The sequence below is a fragment of the Myotis yumanensis genome, unplaced genomic scaffold (genome assembly GCF_028538775.1).
Source record: "Myotis yumanensis isolate MYYU_CA2020_CCGP unplaced genomic scaffold, mMyoYum1.0.hap1 SCAF_5, whole genome shotgun sequence".
In the NCBI taxonomy this organism is placed as follows: domain Eukaryota; kingdom Metazoa; phylum Chordata; class Mammalia; order Chiroptera; family Vespertilionidae; genus Myotis; species Myotis yumanensis.
In genome coordinates this window covers 95,738,428-95,760,395 of record NW_027223756.1, presented here as the reverse complement: position 1 = coordinate 95,760,395, position 21,968 = coordinate 95,738,428, and the positions used below count along the sequence as shown (strand labels likewise).

Below are 21,968 nucleotides of genomic sequence, written 5' to 3'. Positions count from 1 at the left end.
TTGCAAATGTCAGGTTGTGGGACTTCGTAGTCTTCATGTAAGGGGGCAGAAATAGAACGTTGGGGAAAAGCTAGTATTGTAAGAAATATTAATCGTGCTCTGTTAACCATAATTGTTTTATTCTGGTTAAAGAAGTCACATTCTACCCTGGTTGAAGCTGACTTGGAGATGTAGCCCTTCCTCCCCATTTGGAGCTGCCTATTATCATGGAAAGATCAACAACTATGCTGCAGAAACCAGAATCGCCAGCCCTTTGAAGATCCCTAGCCCTTTGTGCATACCTGCAGGACTTTGCAAACTTCCAGGCTGCTTACCTGTTCATTGTCCATTTGTCACTCCCCTTTGGCTATTTTCCCCATGTAACCCCAGCCCTTGCATGTCATTAAGCCCTTTGAAGACCCTTAGTCTTTTTGCATATCTGAAAACTGCCCTTTTGCCTACTTTTCCTTTGTAGTTCTACTATACTAGAGGCCTGGTGCATAAAATTCATGCATTTACGGGAGGGGGTGTGTCCCTCTGGCAATCCAGGACCCCTCAGGGGATGCCCAACTGACAGTTTAGGCCCAAGACATCAGTCAGACATCCTTAGCACTGCTGCAGAGGCAGGAGAGACTCCCCACCACCGCCACTGCGCTCACCAGTTGTGAACCTGGCTTCTGGCTGAGCAGCGCTCCCCCTGTGGGAGCGCACTGACCACCAGGGGGCAGCTCCTGTGTTAAGCAGGACCAGGCCAAGACTGGCTCTCAGAGGGGTCCTGGATTGTGAGAGGGTGCAGGCCAGGTGGAGGGACCCCGCTTGTGCATGATTGGGGCTGGGGAGGGATGCGGAAGGTTGGCCAGCTGGGGAGGGACTGTGGGAGGGCTCCTGGGCATGTCCGGCCCCATCTCGCTCAGCAAGCTAACCTACTAGTCCAGCCGTGGGCAACTACAGCCCGAGGGCCGGATCTGGCCCATTTGAAGTGAATAAAACTAAAAAAAAAAAAAAAGACCGTACCCTTTTATGTAATGATGTTTACTTTGAATTCATATTAGTTCACACAAACACTCCATCCATGCTTTTGTTCCGGCCCTCCAGTCCAGTTTAAGAACCCATTGTGGCCCTCAAGTCAAAAAGTTTGCCCACCCCTGTACTAGTCAAAAGGTCTGCCCTCTGGTGGTCAGTGCACATCATAGTGACTGGTCAACCAGTCGACTGCCCCCTGGTGGTCAGTGTACATCATAATGAGCGGTTGAGCAGCCTTAGCATATCATTAACATATTACGCTTTGATTGGTTGAACAGAGGACCGGATGACCGGACACTTAGCATAACAGGCTTTTATTATATAGGATAAGCAGCTGGCTAGTGAAGGGCTGGAAAGCAGATTTTTGTGGCTAATGTGCTCCTCTGCCATACTGCTGGCAATACTGGAATAATGCTCATATATGATTCAACCCCGGCTCTGCTTACTTGGCTCGAGTAATGACAGGCAGCATGGACCCATTGTTTATCCAGTTACATTCATAACCACATGAGCTAATTTGTCATAGTCAATCAATGTATCTCTTACATATATCATATAAATAAAGAAATATATAGTCTGTCTCTCTGGATAATTCTGACTAAGATAGGTTTTACTATAATGTATCTGCAATAATAAAAGTATAATATGCAAATTGACTGAACATCCATCTGGACGTCTTTTTGTATGACCTTCTGGACAACCTTCCAGATGAAGCTGGAGCTGTAGCCGCAGGATTGAGGCTGCTGCCGCGGCTCCGAGGGAGGGCTTGAGGCAGCCACTATGTCTGTGAAGGCCTACTCTTACATGCATTTCATGCATCGGGCCTCAAGTTTAACTATAAATGTTTGCAGGTTGGTTCTTAGTAATGACTGTGTTTCATAACCAGCTCGTGACATTCCTGAGAATTTAATAATGGGCACTAACCAGCCAGTATGAGCTGTCTCCAGCACACTACTGGCTATAATCCTTGCCACTCAGGCAGTTTGACTATAAGAAGCCTCTACCTAATCTCCAGGTAGAAGGGGAATATTCCTAAAGAAGCACGTGTTTTCCCTTGAAGGGATTGGCTGGAAGTTTGTAACAGCCAGTGGACAGGGGAGATAAGCATGCCCTGGGGCTGTAGCCGGTTATCAGTGGCTCTGACCTCGGCTCCAACTGTGACACTGGTAGTGCCAACCCCCCAATAACACCGAGGCAATGGAGGGGGAGACAGCAGCCAGGGCCTTCTGAAAGGCTGCTCCTTTCAAAGCCCAGTCTTTAGAAGTATGTCCAAGTCCCTGTTCTCCCAGCACAGGCATCGATGGAAATATTCGTAATTTTTTAAAATAACTGTTTAAAAGTATTTAGAGAGAAAAACCTCAGAGAGAAGTCTAGTCCTCTTGTGTGATGAGCCTCAAGTCATTTTGCTTTGAGCATTAAAAGACGATGGGAGGGCCCTGGCGGGTGTTGCTCAGTCAGCCTGAACTCCAAAGTGGCGCAGGTTGGATTCCCAGTCAAGGGCACGTACCTGGGTTGCGGGTTCTCTCCTTACCCCTCCTTGGGGCTCATGCTGGAGGCAACCAGTTGATGTGTCTCTCTCACATCAATGTTTCTCTCTCTCTTTCTCCTTTCCTCCCTCCCTTCCACTCTTCCTAAACAGCAATGGAAAAATATCCTTAGGTGAGGATTCACACACACACACACACACACACACACACACACACACACACAGGATGGGTCACCTAGCACAGGACCAGAGGGAACATTGTCTAATCACATGAGGATTTAACACCTAATGGAAACCGACAACAAAGTTTGAAAATATCCATTTTAGAAAATTACCACACAGAAAGCTTCAAAAAGTTGTGTTTTTATTCACTGACATTATGGTTTATTAAGTCAATAGATGAACAAAGCATTCCTTGATGGCTGAATTAAAATGTAAGCAATGCAGACTTCTCAAAATTAACATTATCTGTGCTGGGGAAAGGATTATGCATGTTACAATTAAAAATGTTTCTATTTAATTACTCTTGACATGATATAGAAAAATACCACATTTCTAAGAGCAAGGCAAGTAGAAGACAGAGGAGTGATAAATGACACGTGAACCAAAGGTTTCACTCATCAAGTCCCAGTGTTATTTTTTTCATGGGTTATAAACTAATACAATGAAAGTTGGGTTAAAATACAAGTCCGCTGTATTTTTACAATCCTGGATTGACTCTGAATAATTCTATGGTGCATTTTAAGGTGTTTTTGCCAAGAGCTAATTTCTTTTAATTTTCCAAAGAGCTGAGCTAAACAACAGCTCCATGATCCTAAAAAATGCATTAAAAACTGGGTCTTAGAAAACAGGCAATTTCTTTAAGCACCTCTATTTCCCTGTTACCTGGACTGGTAAAAATATAGAAAGGATAATGACAAATAAAAAGCAAAATACATCTAAGTGCAAAGGTGAACATACATAAGAATTCTGGTATGTTTAGATTTCTTGACTCTTGTCCTGGCAAGTAGCATCTCAAGTAGATTTTTTAATTCATTCATTGACTAAAAGATAAAAAGTTTGTAAGCCATGGTTAGTATAAATCACAAAGTATTATATAATCATGATACTGAATATGTATAGAGTTTAAATAATGTTAACATCCCTACTGAGAGACAATATCATTTGCTCCATTTTACAGCTGAGAAAACGAATTACATAACTTGGCTTAAAGTCCCACACCTCATGTTGGCTGGAACTAAGAAAAGGATTGAAGTTTCCTGAGTTAAAGTTCAATTATTGTTGCAAGTGACTAAATTGTCAATCTGGCCCAGCCATGGGACATGCCCACCTATCACCCCAAGCCCCTAAAGAATGGAGTTGATATTTTTTTAGATGCTATGCTCCATTCTCTGTGACAGAATTAGAAGATGGGCACGATTTCTAGACTTCCCTCTAGAGTGGCCCACAAAAAGGTTTCAGCAAGCCATGGTACATGGCACTTTGTAAATTATGAGGTGATGTTCCTTGTCTATTATCTTGCCAGTCTTTTCCTGAGAAAGTCATAGTCAATGGACATTGACTTCATTATTCTTATAATCTCTCTCTAGGTTTAAGTCTAGAAAAGATTCATGAAAGAGGAGTAGGAATAACTTCTTCCCTATGATTTATCCTGAGTCTTTCCTTATGTATAATTTTTGTTGTTGTTATTACCACTTTTAGATTTAGAGATGATTTTTTTTTTTCACTGAAGAAACACACACACTGTATTCAGAGCCATTGGGTCCCTCACCCAGCTTATATAGTATTGTATAAAACACAAAAATAATATATGCAGTATAGTTTCTTGAGACACTTTAAAAGGAATAAAATATTTTTCCAATCATTTTCCTCCTCCTCCTCTCTGGCAACCATCAGCTTGTATCTGTATCTATTGAGTCTGTTTCTGTTTGTTTGGTTTGGTGGAAGGGAATAAAAGGTGCAAATTTCCAGTTATAAAATAAATAAATCAACTATACTTTAATAAAAAGATAAAAAATAAGATAAAATTTTAAAAAAGAAATAAAATTGTCAAATCTTTCAGTGTGTTTTTAAATTTTATTGATTTCCTGACTACTTCACAAATTACAACTATCAGCTCTTAACCAAGAATAAATTTGTTCACCAATCAGGACTTTTTAAATATGAACTTTTTAATATGACCCAGCAATCCTTCTTCTGGGTACTTATCCAAAAAACTTGAAAACATTTATTCACAGAGATATATGAACCCCTATGTTTACTGCAGCGTTATTCATGGCAGCCAAGACATGGAGACAACCAAAGTGTCCTCTGATAGAGGATGGGAAAAAGAAGATATACTTTGGAATACTACTCAGCTGTAAAAAAGATGAAATACTGCCATTTGAGACAACATGGGTGGACCTTGAGAATATTATGCTAAACGAAAGAAGTCAATCAGAAAATGCTAAGAACTATATGATTTCACTCATATGTGGGATAAAAAACTGAAATTCATAGACACAGACAACAGTATGGTGGTTACCAGAAGGAAAGGGCCCAAATGTATGGTGACCAAAGATGATTTGACTTTGGCATTGGCACACAATACAACATATAGATCCTGTATCATACAAACGTACACTTGAAACCTGTGTGATCTTATTAACCAATGACACCCCAATAAAGTTAATTAAAATAAAATAAAATGAATTTTTCTTCTCTTACCTCAGCTAACATTAAACTCATCACTACCTAACAGAAATGTAAACAATTTTTAGCACATATTTCAGCAGTCCTAATCTCACAGATGACAAAGTAGCCATTTTCTCAACAGTATGTTAGTTGTTTTTGTTCATAATGATGGCTTATTTTAAAATCCTTCTTGATGCTGTCATTTTTAACTGTAAAAAAATCTGTTTTAATTAATATAGAACTCAGTGTCACATCTTTCTTAAATACAAAATAAAAGTGAGAAAATATTTGACAACAAAGAAAGAAAGTAAAGGTCTTACATCAGAGTCTCTTCCCCATTATCAGCGTCAGCGGCAGGTTTCAACATGCAGGTCATGGCCTCACAGGAAGGATTGGTACATTCCTTTAAAACACACAATGGAAAGTGGGCTCAGCATTTTTCTCTGTAAGATTCTGGCACAGGGTGGCGATAACATTTCACTTTTTAAAGTAAATTATTCTGCTATACAAGTGGTAAAGGCCTGGGGTAATGGGTCGGTCTAGTAGAAGTCAATGGGAAGAAAAGGGGTCACTTTCAAGAATAAAGATTTTAAAAAATTAAAAATTACAAAAAATTTAAGAGTAATAGAAACTAGCTCTTAAAAGAACAAAGATTAAATTATTCAAGAATCACCCCCAAATAAATGTGTCCTAGGTGATATCATGTAAATTAATTTAAAACTTCAAGGGAGAATATTTCTATGCTATAAAAACTGAAAATAGAGAAAAATATTTTAAATCTTCCATTTGTTTTAGCAAGATTGAATAATTCTGATAATGAGAGCTGGTAATTAATTCACACACACACATACACACATGCATGTTATTCTCATTTATGGATATAAGTCCAAAAAAACTTGAATAAAACATTAGTTAAGCATCATTTTATTAATATAATAACTCTCAATTACAACTGTGTAGTTTTTTTTTCCACCAAATGCAAGGGTGTCTTAACTGCACAGAATAGAGTAACATAATTAATCACGTTAAGAGACTTAGAAAGAAAACAACTGTTATTGTGATAGATGGCAAAAATTAGTTGGTAAAAATTCAGTAACCATTATTGCATTATTTAAACATATAAAAAAACCGTGACTAGAATTATGTGTCATCATGATGAAGAAAATCTATCTGATATATAACAAATATATCCAATAAAATAAAGAATAAGACAAGGATTATTTATAGTCTATATTTATATGGAAATGGTGGTAAATATTATGAGACAAGAAAAAGATATAAAAGTGCAATAATTGGGTAGTGTAAATCACATTTTCACTATTTGTATGTCATAAAATTCTTGACCTGGAAAAAAACATACGTTCAACTCTAAAAATATTGAGTAAGTCACTAAGATAGCTATCTAATATAATAATCAAATAACATAAAAAGTCATAATAAATTAGAACCAAAAATTTAAAAAAACTTTACACATACTAATAACAACAACAACAAAAAAGAAAATACTTTAGAATAAACCTTCAAAATGTGCCAGAATTACATGGAGATCTTTATATATAACTTTTTCTGAGGAACTTTCCAGGCAAATTGTCTTTTAAGACAATACTTAATATTGTGAAAATGCCAGTGGCCTTTAGAGTGAAATATGAATTTAATGCATTTCATTCTGAATCTGAGCTGTATTTGTGGGCAAACTGACAAAAAGAATACCAAGAGTAATATGGAAAAACTAACATTAAAGACTTGCTATGCAAATTCTGTATGGATAGATGATAGAGAGATGATAGATATGAAGAGAGATACTGTAAAAGATATTAAAATGCATTGTATGTTACAATCATAAATATAGCATGATGCTTGTGGTATGATATTTAGGCAGATAGAATGATTACCTTTAAAACCTAGAAAGCACTTAACTATGTATATATAAAAAAAACAAATGGCACATTGGATCATGGGAAACTGGATTATTCACTAAGGTTACTATATAAAGTATGGGTAAGTCTTGCATTGCAATGGGCTAATCATTAGTTTTGTATCCTTGGAATTAGTTACTCAGCTTTTCTGAGCCTCACTGCTTCTTCTCTAATTTGGGATCACAGCAAAACCTAGTTAGTAGGTTTGCTGTGATTAATAGGCTTGTTGTGAGTAATAAAGGCGGTGATGTATCTATGAAAGCATTATGTAGGCTGACACATGGAAAATCTCTTCAAATATTAACTCATTTTTTTAGTCTTAAAAGTGAAAGATTGTTAAAAAACAAACAAACAAACAAACAAACAAACAAAAATACAACAACAACCAAAAAAACACCACCAGAATGCTCTCTTTTAAAAACCTCACATGGGATGCTAGCAAACATTCTACCAAACATTCCCCAGAGTACACTGATGCCTCAAAGGGATCAGATTTTACAGACATTAGCAGACTTAGAGCAATTACCTTAGACATTCAATGCTAATAATCCATTTTTTACAAGTTTGTTCTTTTTCTCCATTTTATTCACTTCCTGGTTTACACATTGGCTGGATGAGAGAAAGCCAACTCTCTCCATGGGGAGGAATTGTGATTGGTCAACAGATGATCAATCTGTTAGTGACTATGTGGCACAGGATTTCTGACTAATACATTTAGGAAAGCTTCTAAGTGACATATTATAGTTAATGAGTTACCTCTAAAGAGTCATTGAACGTCGTACAATCATAACCGTATCCTGGCTTTTGAAATGCTTTTCAAAAGATGCCTAAAGTCAGTGCAAATCTTCTTTTTACTGTCATTCCAAACTTGTCTTTACAAAAAAATTTCCATAAAGCCCATTTTTTTTTTTTTTTTTTTAGAAAAGGAAAAGGAAAGAAAACAGGTATGCCACAATCACTCTATAATAAGTTTTTGAAACCATGGACATTTCCATACCTTAGGAGAGCCACAATCGCATGCTTCCCCTACTTCCAGAAGCTTGTTCCCACACACTGGTTGTGTTATTATATTTTTAGGAATTGGTGCTTGCAGCAGGCACTTTGGTTTTTGAGATAACATGTATCTTTCAAAATGTGAACGGCTCAATGTACTGAAATCCTTTGGGAATTTTGAACTGTAAGCAGAAAACAATCAGAGATACCATGATATGTTGTGACACATGAACGTGGGAACCTGACTTGTCTGAAACTATTACCAGCTCAGTGGAAACTCCAAATTTAGTATCTGTTTAGGCCTGCGCTGTGTTACATGCGGAAGGTGACAGAGCATGCTGCTATGCTGGTTGGAAAACGGATCCTCAGTTATAGCGCTAGAGTAATTTAAATTCCAGCCTGGATTCAGTACTGTACTAATTGGCAGGAGCTTCACCATTTGTTATCTTTGGCTTATTTAGCCACTGAGTGCTGAGAAGTCAGTGATAAAAATAACCTAATGGAAGGAAGTAATTGCAGACTTCCATGTTCTATGTTCAAGAGTTAGTTTTATTCATTTTTTTTAAAATCCCAAGTCCTTGCAAGCATCTGGTACCAGAAGGTAATTAATAACAGAAAAAAAATGGATTGATTGATTGGTAATGAAGATAATTGTGATCATCTTAATTACATACATAGTTTTGGAAATATATTATTTAAAGTTAAAATAACATAGTCACCATACTTATTCTCTATCTTGATATATTTGAAAATCTTAAATAATGAGCCTTAATAGCTGGTAAAACTTGTGTATCAAGAGGCTTGAGGGTGAATTAATGGGATGCACAGCCCTTTGTAAAAAAAACAACATACACACACACAAAAAATAGGCCCATCCAATTATAGAGACTACATCTGAATTCTTTAAGATTTAAGAAACATATGTCTCACCTCAGATATTCATTCATCACACAACTCCCAGACGGACACTTCGTGTTATACGGAACATCAGGCATACCAAGGGCATGACCCAGCTCATGTGACATCACGCCTACAAGAGCCACGTTATTCTTTTTCTTAGCCTAGGAAGACATGCAAATATCTGTTACTTCTTTGTTGATCCAGTTAATTCTTAATTGATTCAATGTTCAATAATAAAATGATAGTTTGACAAATAAAAAATAGTCATTATATTCCTTTTCCTGTCATTGGTTATTGTAAAATGTGAGTAAACATTTGAAATGATTGGTTCCTGTGAATCAACCATTGAGTTAGTTCTTAATAAACACTTACTGAACTAATGATAATTTCTCAGTAAACCATGGTTATATTAATACATGCTTCATGGGAACTACTAAAAGATACCATTCTATGTATCCAGGGACCTCCAAAAACTATTGACATCGGTAGTGCTTGGCCACATCCCACCAACATGCACCTTGTCTGACCTCTCTGGCCATCAGTACTTTCAGGCCTCAGAGAATACCTGTATTCCCTTTCTCTCCTAATTGTCCTGCTTTTACTTCCTAATACCAACTGAAGAGGTAAGCCTTCTGGGAGAGTCAATGTAAGGAAATATTCTGTTCTGTCATCCAAGGGCCAAGGTCTACCAGTAGTTTTATTTCTACCTTTATTTACTGGCTCAGCAAATGCCCATTGTACAAACTTCATATAAGGCATTATGCTGGTCCTCATAGAGGATATAAGACCACAGGGAGCTTTACTATAGGTTTACAAACCTCAATAACAGCAACTGAAGTTGGGGAACACAAGGAATTCGGGACTGCCGTTCCTGCACGTCGATTGTTGAACCCAATTCCACTGTATGAGAGTTACAGGTACATGGTCACAATCTGAGTCTTTGGAACCATTAGCTGTTGTCAGTTATGTTTTAGATTTCCATTGTTATCCTACCTTTTTGTATTTACTAGGGCCCAGAAAAGCTTATCCTATTCTATAGAATTATTTTTCAATATCTATTTTTTATCCTATTCCATAGAATAGGGACTGATCTCGTACCTAAACTGCAGCATAGGATGCTATGAATTGGGATTACGACAGTTCAGGATTCAGACTGTGTGACAAAAGTAAACAGCACTTTTGGTACTCTTCATTCTTTTATCTGTAAAACCAGGAGCTGAATTTTCCCCATCTCAAAAGACTCTTGGGCTCTGTTTCTGGCAGTTTGCAAAATTGCTAAGTGGAATGCGTGAATTCCAGAAGTGCTCTGCCTCCAACACCTCTGAGTTCTGACCCTTCTGAGCTCCATTGAGAATATCACACCACGGGACACAGGGACCTGAGCTCTGGCATTCTTGGGGCTTGGGATCCAGCTCCATGTATTGTTTACCTTAAAGACAATTAAATGGCTTGTTTTTTTAAAAAAAAACACCAAGGAATTCGCGGCTGCCATATGTCTTTTTGTTTTTATTTTTCAATATCTATTTTTTATCCTATTCCATAGAATTATTTTTCAATATCTATTTTTTATTGTTGATAGTATTTCAGTTATCTCCCATTGTCTCCCCCCCTTTACCCATCTCCTCCCAGCTCCTACCTGCCCCCAGCTTTTCACTACCTTATTGCCTGTGTCCATGGGCATTTAAGTATATAAGTTCTTTAGTTCTGAACTAATGATAATTTCTCAGTAAACCATGGTTATATTAATACATGCGTCATAGGAACTACTAAAAGATACCATTCTATGTATCCAGAGGCCTCCAAAAACTATTGACATCGGTAGAATTTATTCCCTAGAATTATAATGCTTGTCCCACATCCAAGAATCAATTTTAGTGATCTGACACAGGTCTAATAATTTCACGAGTGAATTGCTAAGGATAGAACTTCAAGGTCTCTGATAAATGGTTGGGGTTATAGAACTGAACAGTAAACTCTGCCAAGAAACCTGCTCTACGTACCTATGCCTGGCCCTGGCCAGTGTATGCTCACCTGAGTAGCTGAGCATGGTCATGGGTCTTCATTTTCCCAAAGTTAGAATGATGCCAATTCAAAAAGTTGTTTAAGGTGGCGCCTGTGTTGGGTTCCACCTTTATCTTATCACCATCAGACCAGATTTCCATACCTACCAAGGCCACTTGAATGTCTATGGTGTTATAAATCTGTGGAAAGAGCATTTTTCTTCATAAAAATTTTGAGATTTCTTTAATGTTTTAGATCCTTTGCTGACCACAAGTGATGGATAAATGTAACTCATTTTGAAAATAAAATTCTCAAAGTTGCCTTTGCTACAATATGTATGATTTAACCTTAATGTTTATCTTTATCTGCTAAAGTTCTCAAAACTGCTGACCTTAAACCATTGTGACCCTCCCAACTCCTTACTTGGTGAAACCAGAGGGAAGCCCAGGCCCCAGTGTGGAATCACATGTTTATAGGACAAATATCTTACCACATTGAGTAGGTTCATCACATCAAACACAAAGCTTCTTATGGAAGTTAGATTTCCGTTATACATGTTATACTGTAAAATACAAAATACAGAGCATAATTAAAATCTCAAACTATAGTGAGAAAGTTGGTGAAATATAGAAGTACACATTTTAAGAAAAATTACACATTTTAATGTAAACAAATGTACATTTATTCCATATCTACCTTATATAAGATTCTGTGTTTCAACAAATTGTATTTCAAATGTAAGATTTTCTTGGTAAGATAAAAATTAGGCATTGATGTAAAATTTTAGTTTCTTTCATTTTTACATTGAATAAAACAAATGATTTAAATGTTTTAAACCAATTCAATATTATTAAAATTTGATTATAAAGTAATACTTACTAGTTAGAAGCACTGATCCTGGTATTTTTGAATATATAAATGTAACTTGTAAAGTATAATTTTGTGTCTACTTTATATTTACAAAATATAGTAAGAATTTAAAAATATTTTAATAACCCATTCAATTTTTTTCAGTATTGTGCTTGATCTCCTGTAGGTATCTGGTATTAAGAATATTTCTAATATATGACTATTTTGGATATTAAAGGGGTGGGTGAGCAAAAACTGTTGTTGGCAAGACAGGTAGAACAGATAAGACAATCAGGACAAGCTCTGTATTTTCAGCCCGAATAGTTTACTGTTTGTGTTTGCTGATAAGAAAACTTAAAAGTTGGCTTAACTTGATAAGAAGCACACACATTTCATACTCACAAAGGCATTATCCAGCACCAAAAAGAGATCAATGTATTTCTCAGCCCGAAGAAAGTATTCTTCCTTTACAAAGAGTAAAAGAACATTGTTAATAATCTTTTAAAATATATTTTATTGATTTTTTACAGAGAGGAAGGGAGAGAGACAGAGAGCCAGAAACATCGATGAGAGAGAAGCATCGATCAGCCGCCTCCTGCCCGCAACCCAGGCACATGCCCTTGACCGGAATCGAACCTGGGACCTTTCAGTCCACAGGCCGACGCTCTATCCACTGAGCCAAACCGGTTTCGGCGAACATTGTTAATAATTATCTTTATCCTAAAAGTTTGAAACGCTTACAAAGAGGTTTATTTTTTCTTCAGAGGAAAAGTAAATTGATGAATAAGTAAATAAATTATAGGTTTTCCCTGTACCAGTCATTGCTGAGCACAACAGTCTGTGACATATCCTTGCTGAGCCACCCGAAGTAAATGATGACATAGGAAAGCTGCACTTACCTCTGGGCTACGGAGTGACCTAGAGGTCCGAATGCGGCCGTGTTTTCTGCCAACATCTTTTACTCCACAGGTGTGGTTAGCGGGGTCTGGCTCCTCCTGGTTATGTATCAGGACAACATGTTCTTCTTGGTCTGTGTTTTTCAGAGGCTTGATCATATATCTTTGATCACGATGTGTGAAGAATCCCCTGTGAAACATAGAGACTCATGTTTGAGGATTCTCTGCCCCAGTCACACATATTGACCAGAATGGATTACCACCTCTCCCTCTATCCCAAGCTCACACACACAGTACTGATTCATTGGCTATTGGCTTTTTTCCCCTAATTTAAGAGCTAATCAGTATTTTCAATACTAAAATAGAGCCTGTTTTATTTACTCAGAGAACTGTGAACAATAATTAGTAAGATGAAGCTACCAAAGTAAAATTTGTCCACACATTTAGCACATATTCCTTGACAGGTCTTAGAAAAATAGTGCAGAATAAAATAAACTAAAGGAGTGTATAGATACCAAGAACCCCAGTGAAGAGAAAGAATGATGAGCAGATTAGCCAGAGGAACAGTTTGGAACTAGTAGTTTAAAGAATTCTACTTTATAGTAATAAAATTCTTTCAGAAATAGAGAGTTGAATCCATATGATGGAATATTACAAAGCTTATATAATAATTTAAGATTTCATTTATGAAAGTATCTTCTAACAAGGGAAAAGGCTTTGATGTTGTGGTATGAGCTATGTAAGAAGAACAATTATGTGTATTTTATTTCATATTTCAGCCACATAAGAGGTATATTTGCCTATATACACGAAAAGCTGGAAATGGGACAAAATGTTAATAATAGAGGTAACATTTCATAGTGGTTATTTTCTTATTTGGTTTTCTTACTGTCCAAAATTTCCCTAATTGAAAAGAATTATCTTTTAAATAAGGATAAATACCACACACACATACACAATTTTTTAAAAAGTATGTTTCACCATGACAATTGCAAAGTAGACTTTAAGAAAATAAAATAGAATGTCTTCAGGGAGTGGGATTGCTCAATGTAAAAATGGATCCAGATATCATCAGGGTCCATAGTGTAGCATCTTGTTTAAATATTGTTAGGGCTAACTTTTACTAGAGCAGCAGGTTATAAATGCTTGCAAGGATGATATATTCAGCATGCTATCGATGGAAACATTTAACCAATATAGTATAAGACATGATATCCAGGAAGACATTTGTCTGTGTAAAAAAATGATGGTTGATGTTTAGTATTTTGGGGAGTAGGTCTCACCTCAACCCATTACAAGTACTAATGCTGGCAACAGAATTCTTATCATTCAGGATGTGTCCTGTATAATAGCAGTGTTCCTAAGGTTGGAAAAAAGAAAAAAAGTTAACTACAAGAATAAATATATCACAATTGTGGGGGAAGCTGTTATCTTGAATATGTAGGAAAGGTCTTTGAGTAGTGACGGTGGCCAGACCAATTCCAAGAAACAAACACGGTGGGAACTCAGAAGTTTTATGAACTACTCCACTGCCGACCCTGGAAACTCTCTCTATTGAATGACTGAGGTGTTTTTCTGATGCTAATTGGCACCAAAGAAAAGTCCTGAGTGGGCTCCTGCTGACAGTGGACGCTGCATCCGAGAAGTAGCCAGCTGGCCTGAGGCCTACAGCACTCCCAGAGAACGCTCAGAGTTGAGACACAACTTGTGAGAATTTGGCTCCCTTTTGCTAAGTTGCTAAGACACTGTACATACCATATCAATAAAATGGGGTATACATTTTTCTGGATTCTAGAGTCCTTAAAACACCACACTACCTGTCCTGAGCCCTCATAATAATTGATCTCATTTACCGTATTAATTTGTGTATTAATAGAATTTCTTTGCTATCATCAAAACCCCTGAGAATTTCTCTAAAACTAGAGATTTAGATATGGTTGATGATCCATATAAGCAAAATAGGGGTCACTTGTGTAGAGTAATCTAAGAAAGCCAATGAATAACCTCCTGATAAAAATTGCCCTAACCGGTTTGGCTCAGTGGATAGAGCGTCCGCCTGGAGACAGAAGGGTCCTGGTTTCCATTCCGGTCAAGGGCCTGTACCTTGGTTACGGGCACATCCCCATTAGGGGGTGTGCAGGAGGCAGCTGATCGATGTTTCTCTCTCATTGATGTTTCTAACTCTCTATCCTTCTCCCTTCCTCTCTGTAAAAAAAATCAATAAATATATTTTAAAAATATATAAAAAAATAAACTGACTTTTCTCAGGGGTTGACATTCCATCTGTGTTTCCTTCTCCTTTGGAAGAAACCTTGTTATCATAAACACTTTCTCATATAAGACTTGTACCACATGAAAGTATCACCCACAGCAAGTGAATGTGAATTAATCATCAGATACTTTCTTTGGAGGTCAGTGTTAGCAAGAATCCAGACAGATATCCACAAGATGAGAGTTTCCATGTGAGTAGGAAAGAAAGAGACATTTTTTAAAAATATATTTTATTGATTTTTTACAGAGAGGAAGGGAGAGAGATAGATAGAAACATCGATGGGAGAGAAACATCGACCAGCTGCCTCCTGCACATCTCCTACTGGGGATGTGCCCGCAACCCAGGTACATGCCCTTGACCGGAATCGAACCTGGGATCTTTCAGTCCGCAGGCTGACGCTCTATCCACTGAGCCAAACCAGTTTTGGCAAGAAAGAGACATTTTGTGGCAGAAGTCTTACCTGTGGTATTTTTTAGAGATACACACGTTTGAAATGCTATGGGGGTGGCTCTGAGAAAGTCACTTAACCTGGTAATACTCCATGATTAACCTTTTTGTAATCTTTTTCGGTTCTTCTTTTGGCCTTGATTCTTTATGTCTAACATCTAGGCCTTGGCATTATTTGTAGGGTGGTGGTTTAACCAGATATACAGTATATTAATGAAATAATTTATATTCCATTGTTGACCTCAAGATAAATGCATGTATCATCAGAAAATAGTAAATAGTTTCAGGACATTTTAAAACCTTTAGGGGAGACTATTTTTAACCTACTGATAAGGCAGTTTAGGGAAAAAAGTAGACTTTTGATTGCTTCAAAAAATGCAGCACTTGGAAGTTGCCTAGTACTCCTACCTTTTAAAAATGCTGACTATGCTTTTTAAATCTGTTAACTCGTTGGATAGATAAGCAACTTGCTTTTAAGTTCTTCAAGCATTTTTAAGTTGTTCTTGGACTTATGCATCTTACAGCATAAGTGGCAGATCCAGAAAGAGTCCCAGAAAGCATTCAAAACCCACCATGTTCTGAGGGCTTGTGATGATTTCCTCGCCTCTGGGTGAGTAGTAAGTTTCAGTGTAGTCTGGCCCCAGGAGAAGCCTGTAGAGAGTAGAAAGTTGCATAATTCGCTCACTGTGGTGATAAAGGGTAATTAATATCCCTGACATGGTCTCTGGCAGTAAAGCAATAATACTGTCCACAATGAGAAGGTGTTGACATTCTGACCCACTGATCTTTTTCCAACATTGGAGCTCTGCTGCTGATGCAAATCAGAGCATTAGCTCTACCTGTTAAATCTAAGGGAAGAAATGACCTTGGCTTCCTTTTAAGTGCAGATTATTTATGTTCAAAAATGAGTTATTTGGGGATTCTTTGCACAAAGAACAGATGCTGGATCGTAAGTATTCATAAAGGATCACTGCAATCTGAGAGGATTTTGCTGACTGCTAGAGAACTCGGGGGAGGCCCAGCCCTGGGATCTATCTCAAGGCTGTGTGCCCTGAATGAACATGGGGCATACCTTTTTATAAAAGCAATGGAAAGTCATATCAAAGTTGTAAGTTTCCCTGGGTAGAAAAAAATTTCTGCAAATTCTAAGAAGAATCAGGGGACAAAGTCATTTATATGAGCAGCTTTCTTTGTTTTAGACTTTGTGTGTAATTTCCTAGGAAAGCATCAACATTTCTGAGATAACATTAGCGCAAATGCATCTAAAACATCTAAAACTCAATATACTTGATGTCCTTTACCTAAAATTACACTAAATAAGTTCTCGAGATTTATTTTTCCATGTTCTCTTAATACAAATCACTGATTAAACTTTTAGAAAAGTAACTTACTTGGTTTTTTGTAGGTAGAGAATGACTTCTCCATTTAATATAATCTGATACTGAAGTTCAGCTTCATATTTCTCCTTAAAAATGTAATTATATAATATCAATTTATATTTCTGAGTCTAGCTAAAATAAACATAATATAATCTACACTAATAAAAGAGAAAAATGGTAATTAGTGTACTACCGCTACCCTTCCCATTGGCTAATCAGCATATCCTTATGCAAATCAACTGCCAACAAAGATGGCGGCTAATTTGCATACGCCCAATGATGGGAGGCGAAAGGGGAAGGACTGAAGAATGCTGATCGGCAACCCAGGCTGCAGGCAAGAGCTAGGGGGTGGGCAAAGGCCGCCTTTACCAACCCCCCAGCCGGTGATCGCCATTGGAAAGCTGGGCAGCAAACCCGACCCCAGGGCTGGGGTTGCCGGCTGGCCTGTGCCGAGCAATGGTGGCGATCAGAGGCGTGAGGGCTGGGGTGCAACCAAGCGGCAACCCCGGACCCCAATGGGGCCGGGGTTGCCGGCTGGCCTGCGCCCAGGATCGCCATGGCATCGGAGGACGGGAGAGCCTGGCCAGCTGGCAACCCCGGTCCCCACTGCGGCCGGGGTTGCCGGCTGGCCTCAGCCCAGGATCCCCATGGCATCGGAGGGCGGGAGAGCCTGGGCGCAGGCCAGTCGGCAACCCCGGACCCCACTGGGGCTGGGGTTGCCGGCTGGCCTGTGCTGAGCGATCCCCATAGGATCTGAGCCTGACCAGGGACTGCACCTAGGGATTGGGCGTGCCCTCTGCCACCTGGGAGCAGGCCTAAGCCAGCAGGTCATTATCTCCAGAGGGGTCCCAGACTGGGAGAGGGCACAGGCCGGGCTGGGGGACCCCCCCTGCCCCCCCAGTGCACAAATTTTTGTGCACCGGGCCTCTAGTAATATATATAATATAGAAGGGTAATTGCAAGTGCATTTAAGACAAAAGCAGATCTCTTATGCCTTTATAATATGTAAAAGTAAATATAAATTGTGTATTTAGATGGATTTCAAAAAAGTACAATAACACGGTAATAATACTTACAGATTAAACTAATCTGTAGTTTAAACTAATGTGAGATAAAGACTAAGCATTTGCCCTGTGTACAATAGGCAGTCACTAATGGATCACTAATGGGTTAATAATAAGGCACATATTTTATTATGATAAAATAAAGCCAAATACACTAAAGAAAATCAACTCCAAACCTACTAATATATATATATAAAAGCCTAAGTGACTAGCTGACCATCCGGTAGCTATGACATGCACTGACCACCAGGGGGCAGACACTCAATGCAGGAGCAGAAACCACAAGCATAGAAACATGGAACAGACTAATGAATCTCAGAGGGAACGAGGGAGGGGGGAGGACAGGAAGAGATTAACCAAAGATCTTATATGCATACTAGAGGCCTATCTGTGTACTGGTGGGGTCCTTCGCCCTGGTCTGTGGGGATTGGGCCGAAACTGGCTTTACAACATCCCCCAAGGTGTCCCAGATTGCAAGAGGGTGCAGGCCAGGCAGAGGGACCCCACCAGTGCACGAATCCATGCACCCAGCCTCTAGTAGTTATATAAAGTAAAAACTAGAAACTGATAGAAATATTTACAATAATGTAATAGTCAATAAGTTAATATCCTTAATACATTTTTAAAATCTTATTAATGAGATAATGTTCAGTTCTCCATTATAGACAAAATAGCCAAGGAAAAGGCAATTCATTTAGGAAGAGGAGGAGGGTAGGAGAAAGGGTTTGAGGCTCTTGGCAAGGAATATTGTCAAAAATGGCTGCCTTTCCTGGGCTCCTTTTTTTTCTCTCCCTCCCCCACCATTCCAGAAACTTGAAGAAATGCCTAAGTAGCTTTATTCTTTCTGATCAAGTAAGGCAGTTAACTCCCTTTCTACTGCTTAATTGTAAAAACATTCTAAGAAATTCCATGTTCTCTCCTGGATGAAGATTAAACCATGAGATGTTGACTATGACACCACTTCTATTAGTTAAAAGGCTCTTTATTGTCTCTTCAGATAATTGTAAAACCCACGGTCATTTACATTACTTACCTCTTTATCATGTGTCTCTGTTTGGTTGTTCTGTATCTCCCTTTTATGTAAAATATGCAGTTTTTTCGGATGAACTACTTCATAGCCTTCAAATTCAGGTATTTGCCTTATGGCTATTGCTAGGGAAAGAGAGATAATAGTGATATAAAATATTGAAGGATTTTGTTTTGGTTTTGCTTGGTTGGTTTGCTAAAATTGCATGGGCAACCGTATTCTCATTAAGAAAATAAACATTAAAAACAAGTTCTTCTGCCAAAACCTGTTTGGCTCAGTGGATAGAGCGTCGGCCTGCGGACTGAAAGGTCTCAGGTTCGATTCCAGTCAAGGGCATGTACCTTGGTTGCGGGCATATCCCCAGTAGGAGATGTGCAGGAGGCAGCTGATCAATGTTTCTAACTCTCTATCTCTCTCTTTTCCTCTCTGTGAAAAATCAATAAAATATAAAAAAATAAAAATAAAAACAAGTTCTTCTTTCTACTGGAACTTGGAAAACAAAGTTTTTTCCTTTTGCTCTCCATTCCCCCGACCCTTGGTTCTGGAAAGACATAATGATGATAGAACAATGCTTTGGATATCTCCCAATATGTGTAAACTCTGTAAGCTCTGGACCACCATGCTCAGAAAGGGCAGGTTTTGGACTAGAACACAGTTTATAGGAGCCAGGAATTCTTCCTGTAGTAATCCAGTTTCTTCTTTCTCTATTGTCCTCTACAAAATTGTGAATTTTTCTTTTAATGGTCTCAGTGGTCTCTGTATTCCTTTTTATGTATTTTGCTCTCTGTGGTGCAATACCTGACTAACTCCCTACCCTGAAAAAAATTAAATATTTCATAGACAGATAATTCTTCATTCTACTAACAGTTATTTTATTTCTCAGTGCAACAATAAACCATTGCAGTCTTTCATTAGCATTCACTCTCAGACTTTAGATTTCACAGGAAATAATGTTTTTGTTATTCTCAGTTGGAACAATTATAAAGCATCAGAGAGCCAGAAGAAAAATTTTATGTAAACTGCATGTTCTGGATTTACTTGGAATGACATTAGATAGAGAATTTTCTATTTTACTTGCATATAGTAAGAAAATAACTGATATGGGAGCCAAAATTTGGTCTCAAAACCTAGCTAAATGGCCTTGTAAGTAATCTTGTAAAAGTCACTTCAATTTCTATCAGTTTACTTACTTAAAGTAGAGGTTGGTATAAAAATCACATAGCATAAACTTTATAAAATTATTTAATAACAGGTGGCAGACACACCTTTATCCATTTTTTTCTTTATTCACTCAATTATCCATATAAACTCAGTTTTGTTTTTAAATGTTTTTATTTTCACAGATAAGTGTCAATGCTTAGAGACAAATTCTCACTCAATTTTGACAGTCAGTGTGACTTTAGGCAATTCTATACCTGGCCGATGTGGACAACCTGAAGGGAAGCAGTAAGTCATAAAATCTCTTCTAATCAACCCTCCAAGTTCTGCTGTGATGCTATCCTAAGAAGAATTCACCACACACGAAGAAAAGAGCATTTATAAATATATTACTAAAAGTCTTTATCAAAAGAGAATATGAACCCTATTATGGAAAGAGTTCTGAAATTAAAATTAGAGTGAATTTTAATTTAATAATATCTAGTCCCAACTCTAATACTAATTGGTCAGTTGGTCAATTAATTTTTAATTTTGCTTACTAATGTAATTATGTCTAACAACTCTAATTTCACTTAAGAGTCTTCCTTGTCATCTACCCTAGTGCAGCATTTGAATAAATTGTGTATTTAGATAAATGATTGTCTTTTAACAGGGTAGAAATATTAATGTTATTTAAGATAACATGGATGATGGTTAGAAAATTCTTGAATTCTGGTCTGGAGTTAATTATCTGCTATTATTACAAAACAAATTATAGATCTTGTAGGATTATTGAATGAGATAAAATTTCAGAGACATTCTAATTAAATTATTTTGCCAATCACAACACCTTGACAATGAGCACAATTTATGTAAATTGAGTAAATATACTAAACTACAAATGGCAATGATATTTGGGTCATATGAGCATGCCACTTTCTTAGGGGTATTTTTAAATGCATTAAATAATTTGAATTTTGTATAAAATGTCAATATATCAGCACTTACCTTCAGTTTGTACAATGAACCAGAGAACAGAGAGCAGGACCAAAGACATGTTGGCGAATGCAGCTAGCTGAGAAGTCCCACACAGCATGAAGATGTGGTCTCCCCAGCTATTTATCTTCCCCTACTTGTTATTACAAATTGAAAAATAAATCTCAAACTTCACTTATGAGATTAGGACACGTTTACTAATAGTGTTGAGAGATTGCCAAGAAACTGCAATATCAAGATCATGAGAATGTTCCTCGTTGATGAGATGTGTTTATGTCTGTGGTTACGCCTGTTAAAATCACTTCCAGACAGCTGCTGGTCCTAGTGCCTCTGAACAGTGGAAAAGTACCAGCTGAGACTTTTATGCCCATGTACATATTCACATACTCATCAAACTAACTGAACCATCACCCTTGTTCTTCTATAACCTTATAGAAATTGATCTACAAATTTAGAAAACAAATCAGTAGTCTCTACATATTTTATGAAACTGGCACAGGAAACACTAAATTGATAAAACAAGTACCAGGCAAAGTTACAAGCTAGCATACTGTAATCTCTCTGTCCCTCAGTCTCCTTTTCTGTGAAAATGGGATGATGATAACAATACCTACCTCAAGCTTTTTGTAAATTCATGTAAGGTGCCCTGGCTGGGTGGGTCAGTTGGTACACACATCATCGCTTACACCAAAAGGTTGCAAGTTCGATTCCTTATCAGGGCACATATCTGGGTTGTGGGTTTGATCCCCGGTTGGGGCACATGTGGGAGGAAACCAATTGAATTTTATCTCTCACATCATTGTTCCTCTCTCTTTCTCCCCCTCACTCCCGCTCCTCTTTGAAAACCAATAAAAACATATACTTGAGTGAGGATTAAAAAAATTCATGTAAGGTAAAATATACACATGCATGCACATATGCACATAAAAT

The 21,968-nt window shown here is 37.7% G+C and overlaps 1 protein-coding gene across 1 annotated transcript; it reads right to left on the bottom strand.

The window, feature by feature from the left end:
• Nucleotides 1-2,835: 2,835 nt before the first annotated feature.
• ADAMDEC1 (ADAM like decysin 1) lies at nucleotides 2,836-21,155 on the bottom strand. The gene is made up of 14 exons (XM_070416605.1): nucleotides 21,051-21,155; nucleotides 18,912-19,030; nucleotides 16,827-16,900; nucleotides 16,008-16,086; nucleotides 14,000-14,076; nucleotides 12,720-12,906; nucleotides 12,223-12,285; nucleotides 11,462-11,533; nucleotides 11,002-11,171; nucleotides 9,789-9,870; nucleotides 9,001-9,131; nucleotides 8,075-8,252; nucleotides 5,482-5,564; nucleotides 2,836-3,531 (listed from the first exon to the last, which is right to left on the bottom strand). The coding sequence occupies exons 1-14, from the start codon at nucleotides 21,136-21,138 to the stop codon at nucleotides 3,525-3,527; spliced, it is 1,410 nt and encodes a 469-aa protein (XP_070272706.1). The 5' UTR covers nucleotides 21,139-21,155; the 3' UTR covers nucleotides 2,836-3,524.
• Between the last annotated feature and the right edge of the window lie 813 nt (nucleotides 21,156-21,968).

Coding starts and splice junctions, on each gene's coding strand:
- ADAMDEC1 (XM_070416605.1), bottom strand. CDS start 21,138: ATGCTGTGTGGGACTTCTCAGCTAGCTGCATTCGCCAACATGTCTTTG. Junction 12,907..13,999: donor AGTACTTGTAATGGGTTGAG/GTGAGACCTACT, acceptor TATGTTTCACAG/GGGATTCTTCACACATCGTG. Junction 12,286..12,719: donor GGTCACTCCGTAGCCCAGAG/GTAAGTGCAGCT, acceptor CTCTTTGTAAAG/GAAGAATACTTTCTTCGGGC.